This window comes from Physeter macrocephalus, chromosome 19 (assembly GCF_002837175.3).
Source record: "Physeter macrocephalus isolate SW-GA chromosome 19, ASM283717v5, whole genome shotgun sequence".
NCBI lineage: Eukaryota > Metazoa > Chordata > Mammalia > Artiodactyla > Physeteridae > Physeter > Physeter macrocephalus.
In genome coordinates, this window is record NC_041232.1 from 39,880,956 (window position 1) to 39,892,030 (window position 11,075).

The 11,075-nt window shown below is 37.7% G+C and overlaps 1 protein-coding gene across 5 annotated transcripts in view; it reads right to left on the reverse strand.

The window, feature by feature from the left end:
• SS18 (SS18 subunit of BAF chromatin remodeling complex) overlaps positions 1-11,075 on the reverse strand; it is a 76,356-nt gene that overhangs the window by 34,064 nt on the left and 31,217 nt on the right. For all 5 annotated transcript variants that reach the window (XM_007118275.4, XM_007118273.3, XM_028480125.2 and 2 more), the window contains exons 4-5: positions 4,470-4,623; positions 216-437 (exon numbers count right to left, since the gene is read on the reverse strand). In XM_007118275.4, coding sequence (XP_007118337.1) covers positions 216-437; positions 4,470-4,623 — 376 coding nt within the window. The remainder of the gene's footprint in view (positions 1-215; positions 438-4,469; positions 4,624-11,075) is intronic.

The window sequence follows — 11,075 nt, forward strand, 5'->3', positions numbered from 1 at the left end:
AGCTTAAAAAGCTAAATTGAGCATTTTAATTTCTAAATGTAAAAGGAAAAAATTATTTTAAGCTGGTTTCAAACTTGATGTTCCTTTTCTATGGATATGATTGTTCCTCACTTCAAACTTGTAATTTTGCAAATCAGCTAACATTTTGAAAAAATTGTTTGATTTTCGAAGGCTAATGGAGCATCCTAGTCAAGAATTTTATAAAGCTTACTTACCTTGGTTTGGTTGAATATTCATATTTGGTCTGGGGCCATAGTTTCCCATCGGCTGCCCTTGACTCATGGTCATCTGGTTCTGTACCGGCATGCTCTGGGACGATGGCACGGAATGGCTGTAACCTCCCATGGACCCGTGGCTACTTGAAGGCATATTCATGGAACTGTTTGTGATATTGAGTTGACTGGGTCCAGGTCCCTGCATAGGCATATGGTTAGGCCCTTTGAAGAAAAGTGATCAGAACCAAAATATGAAAGTTAAACAGATGATCTATACAAAAGTACCTTAAAAAGCTTATTTATTTTTTTGCATTAATGTAACAAGAGCACAAACAATAACTTGAGTATTTAATCAATAGCAAACAACGTAAATGCTTTACATGAATGATAGCAAATACTGTGAGGTGGACATTATTATCATTTTACAGATTAAGAAACTGTTGCTTTTGAAAAGCCAGGAACATTCTGGAAAAAAAAAAAAGAGTAATGAAGGAGGACTTGCTTTATAAGAGACCAAAACATATAAAGCTGAATTAAAAGTATGTAGTATTAACACATAAATGAACTGATTAACAGATCAATAAACCTAGAGCACAGCCTGAAAGTGACCGAAATGCATTTGGTAAATGACAAATGCATTTGTCAAATCTGGTAAATGACAATGGCGCTGACATTAAGTATCAGTGAGCAAAAGAAAAGATAATTCAATAAATGATGTTTAACAACTGAGTAGATATCTGGAAAAATACAGGTTGGGCCCCTACCACATTCCTTCTACCAAAACTAAGTCCAGATGAATAAAAGAATTCAACATTAAAAAAGTAGAAAAAGCAAAGAAATCATAACAGAGTATTTCAAAACGGCGAATTTTAAAAATAATCTTGGACTGTAAGGGCCTTTTTAAGTATGCCAAAAAACCCCAGAACCATAAAAGATTTATAAAGTAGAGTACATAAAAATAAAACATTTGCACATGACCAACAAAACAAAATTAAGTAATAAAAAGATAAACTGGGGGGCTTCCCTGGTGGCGCAGTGGTTGAGAGTCCGCCTGCCGATGCAGGGGGCACGGGTTCGTGTCCTGGTCTGGGAAGATCCCACATGCCGCGGAGTGGCTGGGCCCGTGGGCCATGGCCGCTGGGCCTGCGCGTCCGGAGCCTGTGCTCCACAACGGGAGAGGCCACAGCAGTGAGAGGCCCGCGTACCGCAAAAAAAAAAGATAAACTGGGAAAAAATTATTTACAAGAAATAGCACAGACCAAACTACTTACTTAACATATAAAGCAAGTAAAAGACCACCAGCGGTAAAAGGGCCAAGTATATGAGAGATCACTTCACACGAAAACTACAAAACGGGTCATAAAACATGAGAAAATTGCTTGCTTTATTTAATATAATAAAAAGGCAAATTAAAACTATGAGATCCATTGTTCACCTTTTAGATTTGCAAAGATCAAAAGTTTTGTTCCAATTATGTTATGAAGAAAGAAGCATTTTCATACTTTGTTGAGAGAATATAAATGTATAAATAAGTCTACTATAAATTGGTCTACTATTTTTATGTAGACCAATACGGCAATAACTACCATATTTTAAAAGGCATATACCTTTAGGGCTTCCCTGGTGGCGCAGTGCAGGGGAAGTGGTGCTAATGCAGGGGACACGGGTTCGAGCCCTGGTCCAGGAAGATCCCACATGCCGCGGAGCAACTAAGCCCATGCACCACAACTACTGAGCCTGCGTGCCACAACTACTGAGCCCGCATGTCACAACTACTGAAGCCCGCGCGCCTAAAGCCCGTGCTCTGCAACAAGAGAAGCCACTGCAATGAGAAGCCCGCACACCGAAACGAAGAGTAGCCCCTCGAAACTAAAGAAAGCCCGCATGCAGCAACAAGGACCCAACGCAGCCATAAATAAATAAATAAATAAATGAATGAATAAAAATAAAATGCATATACTTTTAACCTAGCAATTTCAGTTCTAGGAACTTATCCTATAAATATACAAGTTTTTGTGTGTGTACGTATATGGATGCAAAATTGTAAGTTTATCTGTTTACTTATTTATTTATATTTTACAGGCATAGTCACAAGAGCATAATTTTTAACACCAGAAGACTAGAAATAACCTATATTTCTATCAGAAGGGAACTGTCCAAGTAAATTAGAGGCATCCATAAAAAAGAATGTAATGCAGTCATCAAAAGGAATGAGGCAGCTCTTTATATACCGAGTGGTCTCCAAAATATATGTTTATATACTCATGGTCTCCAAGAGAAACCTTTAAGAGGTAAAAAAAATGATATATAGTAATATCTACTGTATGCTACCATTTGTGTTTTTAAAAAAAGAATAAGAAGAAAGAAAATAGAATGTATACATGCATATGTTTTTCAAGGATAACTGGGTACCAATGCCTCTCTGGAACAAAGAGTCTGCATAGGGAGGGGCTGTATGCCTTTTTGTACCTTTTTTATTTTGGTGCCATAGATACATGTTATCTAATTTTTTTTAATCAGTGGAACCTAAGACTAAGAGGATATATGAACAAGATCAAACAGCATATAAGAAGCACTACAACTTACATTATAAAATAAAATATTAAAAACTAAACTAAAATCGGAAATTAAAAGCCTAGTTACAAATTTGTGTGCATAAAAAGGTTGGCTAAATACTATACAAAACTTATTAAATAAAGACAATATAAGTAACTGGACTTCCAATTTCTCCTACACCTAACTGTAAACTCTGTAACTATAAATTGTTTTAGAAGCTCTACGGTATTCTGGACAATCTAGGTCATAAGTGGTTGAAAATCTCTGGTTCATAAAGAGTATATCTTACCCCAGACGGCCTTACACAAAAACGAAAATGTTACATTAACAATAATTATATTGCTGCTCGCTTGCTTCCTCAGCCTTAGGCTTGAACGTTATCTGGAGAAGTTGAGTCAAAATCCTAATTAAAGGTACCACCATAAAAAGTCACAAAACTCCTCTAACGTGCTAATAGCACTACCCCACCAGTTTTAAAAACAATGTGTCCTAATGAGCTAGATGTGGATTAAGCAAGAAGCTTGCTTCTGACCACAACCAGACAAGTAGTTACCTCTTTATTCCTACCTCCACACGGCGGAGGGCCACTGAGCCATGATCGTGGAAGCCTTGGCAGGAAAGAGAAGGTTGCCACCAAGACACCACAGCCCTCCTACATGACCCATCACACATCAATCTCCTATAAGCCAGGCTACCTGGCCTCTTTTGCTCTGTGCTCTCTTTTGCTTCATTTTTTACACCCATAGTCCCTGGACACCAATGCTACCAACCAACATAATCAGTTAAGACAACACTATCCTAAGGATGCTAATATTACTAATTTTAAAGATAAATTGCTCTGTTATTTTAATTTACTTTCTTTATTGCTATATGTTTAATACTTTCTTTTTGCTAATGAAAACAACCTTTGTCTTTAGAAAGTAAAAATATGCCCCACCAAGAATTATAGGTATGGGTGTGACTGATGTTACAAAAACAAAATAGTTTAAAGATACTGATACTTTTCAGATTAAAATTTCAAACCAGCAAAATAAATAAGCATCCAATGGTCTGAAAGATATTTTAAGTGGCTCTAAACTTAAAATGGATAAATAGTAAATGGTTCATTATGTAAGAAAGCTGACACTTTTCAGCTTTTAATTTTGCTTCAATATCAATTTCCATATTTCTATTATACTATAAACATATGTATTCATAAAAATGCATACTCAGTTTCAAAAGACCAATGAGGAAATACTAAATACATGAGCACTTTAGAGCCTGTTTTGTTTTTTCTCCCCATGTGTCTTTTCCAGCAATACTGTTTCTGAGACCAATAAATTTTTAAGTAAATACAAAACTCAGAGAAATGTTACACATTTTTATAAACAGATCTTAATTCCTAAGCCATGGCGCAATGCCTTTTTTCCCCCAAAACCTTCTAAAGCCAGCTGTATTGCATAGTTTCAGACAGACTAAATTTAGCCAGTTCTGTTCATCAGAGGAATGCTGTGTGTCAGCTACATCAAAGCCCAAGGGCAGCCTGATAAACACTGAATACAGGTCACGTAGCTCTGTAGCTAACAAACTCTAAGAGAGCTTGGACTCGGGGGCATTCAAAGCAGTTTTGTCATCAACAATCTAGTATCCCTTGAGCCCCCACGTCGTTTCAGTTGCTAAGCAACTCCGGTGTTAATGTCTTAGAGGAGAAAAACTTACCAGGCATCTGGCCGTTCATCTGGTTCTGCATGTGTGGTGCAGGAGGACCCCCAGCTACCATTCCATCTGAAGGCATGTTGTGTGAGCGTGGAGGTGGGGGAGGGCCGCTCTGATTCATCCCTCCAGGACCCATAGGCATATTCTGCGTGGGTGGCTGAAAGAAGACAGTTTAGTAAAACAAGAGAAACAGTCAGACTAATATACTAAAGATGCATATGGTATAACAGTTGCCTACTATTCAGTTGAATAGGGAAAAAACCACAAATGCATTTCAACTTATTCTAGTGCATTTTTAATCATGGACTTATCAACATCATATTTAATATGCTCCAAAGACTTCACAAGATCATTAGCATGAATATATCATCCGACCACCTTAGACCAAAAGAACACCACGATTCAAGTATATTCTACTTTACAGTGAAAATTAAAAATTATAACATTCTATACAAAAAGAATTCTTATTTATTTATGTATAAGGATTTCTAATGTGCCCACTATTGTTTTTATTTAAATTATGTTTTAAAAATTAAGTCTCCTTTCATTATTAATATATTTGGATATATTTACTATTAATGATGAATTTTACCTGAAAAGATATAGTAACAAAAGACTAAGGACCAGAAGCTTCAAAATGTGATATATTTTATACTGTTTGAGGAGGGGGAGTGGTTTTGGAGGGGGAATGTTTTAAACCGCAAAGACTCAGCTCAGCCCAACATTTTTGTGCCTACTACTCCTATGGATTGGAAACATTACTGATGGCCTCCAAGGGTACAGAGACAGCTGCCTCAAAAGGATGCCTTTGGCAAATTTCCTAATGAAAGTGTGAAAAAAATCACTGACTAACCTTGAGAGTTCACAAAAGGGCGAAAGGAAAAACACAGATACAAGGTGCTCTGTAACACCTGGCTCCCTTCTTGGGAATATTTGGGTAGAGAAAGCACATAGTTAGTTTCTTTCCAAACCCCAGTTTTTTAATCCTACAAGAGGATAGGGAAGTATTGTTCTTTACAAATCTATTTCTGCCTTCTTTCTCTACTTGTCTACGTTTTAAACATAATGTCCATTCCTAGAACTTCAGTCATTCTCTTCCTCCCGTATGTTTACTGTGTCTGTACCACCCAGATTTTGCGCAATCCTCCCTGGCATACTTACCAGATATACATTGTTCTTTAGACATCACAGTAAACACTCAAATCTCCAACCACCTAATAACCACTAACATTTACAAAATTAACCAAGTACTACTCTAACAGCACTTGTTCCAAATTCATAATCTTAATTTCTTCACTACTAAATCCAATCCAATAATTGCTCATTAAATATTTTCTCTTCAATTCTTATCTTAAATTCTTCATCCAATTTGTATTCTTTAACCACTTTGTTCCGTTTTCAAAAAACTTACTAAATATCAATTTAGTGTCACATATCTCACTTTAAATCATCCTTTATCATCCTTCAATATGGCTGACTTGGCCCTCTTGCTTGAAAATAAAATTCCTTTCTCCTATATCCTTGTCCAGATTTTTCTCTTGAAAATTCATGCTCTCACTCTCAATAGATATCAGTTTTTCATTTTCTCGTGATTCAATTCATGAAACATCAGTATGCGTGGTTCCCATCATAATAGACTAGCTTGTACCAAACCAACCCTCTTGCTAATAAAAGTTATAAAATCTAGACAAATGTAGAAACCATTTGAAGGCATTGAAGAGTAATGTACACAGAGAGGAACAAGAGGGCCTACAACTCTTGAAAGAAGGGAAAAATAGAAAATCAGCCCCATAATCAACTTGGCTTTTCCTTTACTTTGCTGTGTAACAGGAAAATAGAGTCCAAGTAGAAAGTGGCAGTCCTACTAGACTGAGAGAAGACAGAATTTTTGGCTAACAGAGAGCTGAAAACTAAAGAACCAAGTTCCAGAGAGGAAGAAACACAAAGAGGGGTAAATTCAAGAAAACTAGCAGAAAACAGCAGTTAGGAAGCAAAAGAGCTAAGACGAGATTTCAGCTTCTGCCCAGTTCGAGGGAGACAAAGATTGGAGTGTAGGCCCCACCAAATCAGAAGGGCCTTCAAAAACAATTCAGCCTCTCTGTTGAGACTTCAAAAAAGCCTCTCCTTCGACTAAGGTCAAAATTGAAACAGATCAGCCCTAACAAGTCAATAAGCCCTCAATTAAAAGTTACAAGACATTCTGAAAAAATAAGAATGGCCAACACCCATTAGGATGGCTATAATAATTTTTTTTTAAAAAGACTACAGAAAGTAACATGTGTTGGCAAGAATGAAGAGAAAAAACTCTCATACATGCTGATGGGATTGTAAAAGGGTGCAACTATTGTGGAGAACACTTTAGCAGTTTCTCAAAGAGTTAAACATAGAGTTATCATATGACCTAGCAATTCCACTCCTGGTATAGACCCAAGAGAACTGAAGACATACATTCACACAAAACTTATACGTGAATGTTCACAGCAGCACTATTCATAATAGCCAGAAGGTAGAAAAAACCCTAAATGTCCTTCAGCTGATGAATTGATCAACAAAATGTGGTAAATATCCACACAATGGAATATTATTCAGCCACAAAATGGAATGAAGTAGTGATACACACTACAAAATGGATAAATCTTGAAAACACTATGCTAAGTGAAGAAGTCAGACTCAAAAGGCCATACATTGTATGATTCCATTTATATGAACTGCCCAGAATAGGCAAAGCCGGAGAGACAGAAAGTAGACTGATCAGTCTTTGCCAGGGGACGGGCAGAGGGGAGAACTGGGGTTGACTGTCAAAGGTCATGAGTTTTCTTCTTTGGGGTGATGGTGTCCTAGAATTAGATAATGGTGATGGCTGCATAGCACTGGCAGTATACAAACACCCACTGAATTGTATACAGGGATTCCTCATTTTATTGTGCTTCACAGATACCTTGTTTTTCTAAAAATCAGAGGTCTGTGGCAACCCTGTGTGGGACAAGTGGATCGGCACCATTTTTCCAACAGCATCTGCTCATTTCGTGTCTTTGTGTCACATTCTGGTAATTTTCACAATACTTCAAACTTTTTCATGATTATTATATATGTTATGGTGGTCTGTGAGCAGTGCCCTTTAATGTTACTACTGCAAAAAGATTATAACTCACTGAAGGTTCAGATTATGGTTAGCATTTTTCAGCAATAAAATTTTTAATTAAGGTATGTACATTGATTTTTAGACACAGTGCTACTGCATACTTCATAGACTACAGTACAGTCTAAACATAACTTTTATATGCTCTGGGAAACTGAAAAATTTCTGTGACTAGCTTTATTGCAATATTCACTGTACTGTGGTGGTCTGGAACTGAATCCACAATATCTCTGAGGGGTGCCTGTATTTTAAAAGGTTAAAATGATGAACTTCATGTTATGCGAATTTCATCTCCATTAAAAAAAAAAGAGTAGATGGACAACAAATAGAAATAGAAAACAGGAGAAGACACATAGGTCATTCACATTTGCTTTTTTTTTTTTTTTTTTTGCAGTACACGGGCCTCTCACCGTTGTGGCCTCTCCCATTGTGGAGCACAGGCTCCGGACGCGTAGGCTCAGCGACCATGGCTCACGGGCCCAGCCGCTCCGCGGCATATGGGATCTTCCCGGACCGGGGCATGAACCCACGTCCGCTGCATCAGCAGGCGGACTCTCAACCACTGCGCCACCAGGGAAGCCCGGTCATTCACATTTTAGAGTTATCTGAGAGACTTTAAAAATGACTGATTGATATATTCAAGGCAGAAAACAAACAGGTCAAATGGAGAATTTCAGCAAAGCCTAGAATTCTTAAGTCAAAGGGAGCAACAAACATAGAAAATACGACACATCAAAAAGATACAAAGGAGAGAAAATATGAACAGAAAGTGTAAAGACATGTACGTCATGGTGAAAAGGCCTAAAACACATCTAACTGGAGTTACAAAAGTAGAAGAGAGGGAATTCCCTGGAGGTCCAGAGGTTAGGACTCCGTGCTCACACTGCCAAGGACATGGGTTTGATACCTGGTCGGGGAACTAAAATCCCACAAGCCATGCAGTGCGGCCAAAAAAAGAAAAAAAATGTAGAGAAGAGAAAATAACACATAAGCAATAAGAATACTGCTCAAGAATTTTCCAAAGTTAACAAAAGACATGAGTCTCTAGCAAACGTATGAAGCGCTACAAACCTCATCAGGATATGAAGAAAACCATGGCTAGATACTTCAGAGTCAAAGTCCTAAAAACCAAAGTCAAAGTGAAAATCTTAAAAGTAGCCAGGGAAAATAAAACACATTACCTTCAGGTGAATGGCAATTAGACTAAAAACCTTTTTATCAGAAATAATGGAAATAGAATATTTTTAAAATGACATCTTTTTTTTTTTTTTTTTTTTTTTTTTGTGTGTGTGTGGTATGCGGGCCTCTCTCTGCTGTGGCCCCTCCCGTTGCGGAGCACAGGCTCCGGACGCGCAGGCTCAGCGGCCATGGCTCACGGGCCCAGCCGCTCCGCGGCATGTGGGATCCTCCCAGACCGGGGCGCAAACCCGGTTCCCTTGCATCGGCAGGCAGACGCTCAACCACTGCGCCACCAGGGAAGCCCTAAAATGACATCTTTTAAAGTGCTAAGACAGAAAAAGAAAATAATCAACAACCAACCTAGAATTCTATACTAAGAGAAAATAACCTCCAAACACAAAAATGAAACAATAGTTTCAGATGAACAAAAGCTAAGATAACCGGTAACAAATGAAGAGAATTCATCCAGCTAAATGAAAATGGCACAGCACTAGAGGGATTAATAGCAATGGAAAGGTAAATTGGTAGATAAATAAAAATATTAACATTTAAAATAATAGTGGGACTTTCCTGGTGGCACAGTGGTTGAGAATCCGCCTGCCAGTGCAGGAGACATGGGTTCGGGCCCTGGTCTGGGAAGATCCCACATGCCGCGGAGCAACTAAGCCCGTGCGCCACAACTACTGAGCCTGCGCTCTAGAGCCCGCGAGCCACAACTACTGAGTCCACGTGCCACAACTACTGAAGCCCGTGCGCCAAGAGCCTGTGCTCCGCAACGAGAAGCATGCGCACGGCAACAAAGAGGAGCCCCCGCTCGCCACAACTAGAGAAAGCCCGCGTGCAGCAACATAGACCCAACGCAGCCAAAAATAAATAAATTAATTAATTAATTAAATTAAATAATAGTAACAATGAACAGTATAGTTTAAACATATGTAGAAGTGTAAAATATGACAAGACTAACATAAAGGACAGCAGAATACATGAAGTTATATTGCTGCAAGTTCCTTATATTTTTCAGCAACTGTTAAAAGTACAAATTTAGAGCAGAATCTAATAAACCAAGGATGCGTACTGTAATCTGTTAGGCAACTACTTAAAAATGCATATGCACATATAAAAAATGTATAACTAAAAAACTAGAAGAGAGGAACAAATAATGCTTGACTAATTCAAAGAAGGACCAGAAAGAGACAAATGGGAAACTAGTATCAGGGTGATAGACGGAAAGCCTACTATATCATGTTCAACGTTAAATGTATATAGACCCCTCATTTCAATAAAATAACAAAATTATTTTTTAAAACACTCAACTATATTCTGTTCACAAGAGATCCACTTTAAACTTAAGGTTAAAAGAAAAAGAATACTATGTAAACTCTAATCAAAAGTATCGTGATGTAACCATATATTAGATAGTTGACTTAAATCAAGAAATATTACTGGGGGGAATTCCCTGGCAGTCCAGTTAGGACTCTGTGCTTCCACTGCAGGGGGCACGGGTTCAATCCCTGGTCCCTGGTTGGGGGACTAAGATCCCACAAGCCACGTGGTGTGACCAAATAAACAAATAAATAAAATAAAAAGAAATACTACTAGAAATACTAAAGGGATAGTTTATTATAATAAAAGGATCAATTCAACAGAAATGTAACAATCATAAATTTGCATACATCTCATAACAGCAGTTTCAAAATCTATAACGTAAAAGGAAAAACAGAATAATCCATAATAATGGTTGGAGATTTTAATATACGTCTTCTAGTAACTGACAGAACAAGGAGACCAAAAAAACAACAAACAAATGAAAAAAAAAACCCTGAGAACATTAAAGATTTGACATCATTATTAACAACTCAATGTAATTAACATGCATAGACTACTATATGCAACAATTGCATAATACACATTCTTCTCAAATACTCAAGGAATATAGACCAAACTAGGTCATATACAGGGCCACAGGGCAAGTCAACAAATAACAAATGATTGAAATCTTATGCTGTATGTTTTGAGCACAGTGAAATTAAATTAGAAATCAATAACAGAAAACCAATATCCTGTTAGTTAATGAAGAAATAACAATGGAAATTAGAAAATACATTTAACTGAATGGTAATGAAAATGCAACATCAAAATTTGTGAGACGCAGCTACAGCTATGCTAAAGGAAAATTTATAGCTTTAAAAATGCATATTTAGGGGCTTCCCTGGTGGCGCAGTGGTTGAGAGTCCGCCTGCCGATGCAGGGGACACGGGTTCGTGCCCCGGTCCGGAAAGATCCCACATGCC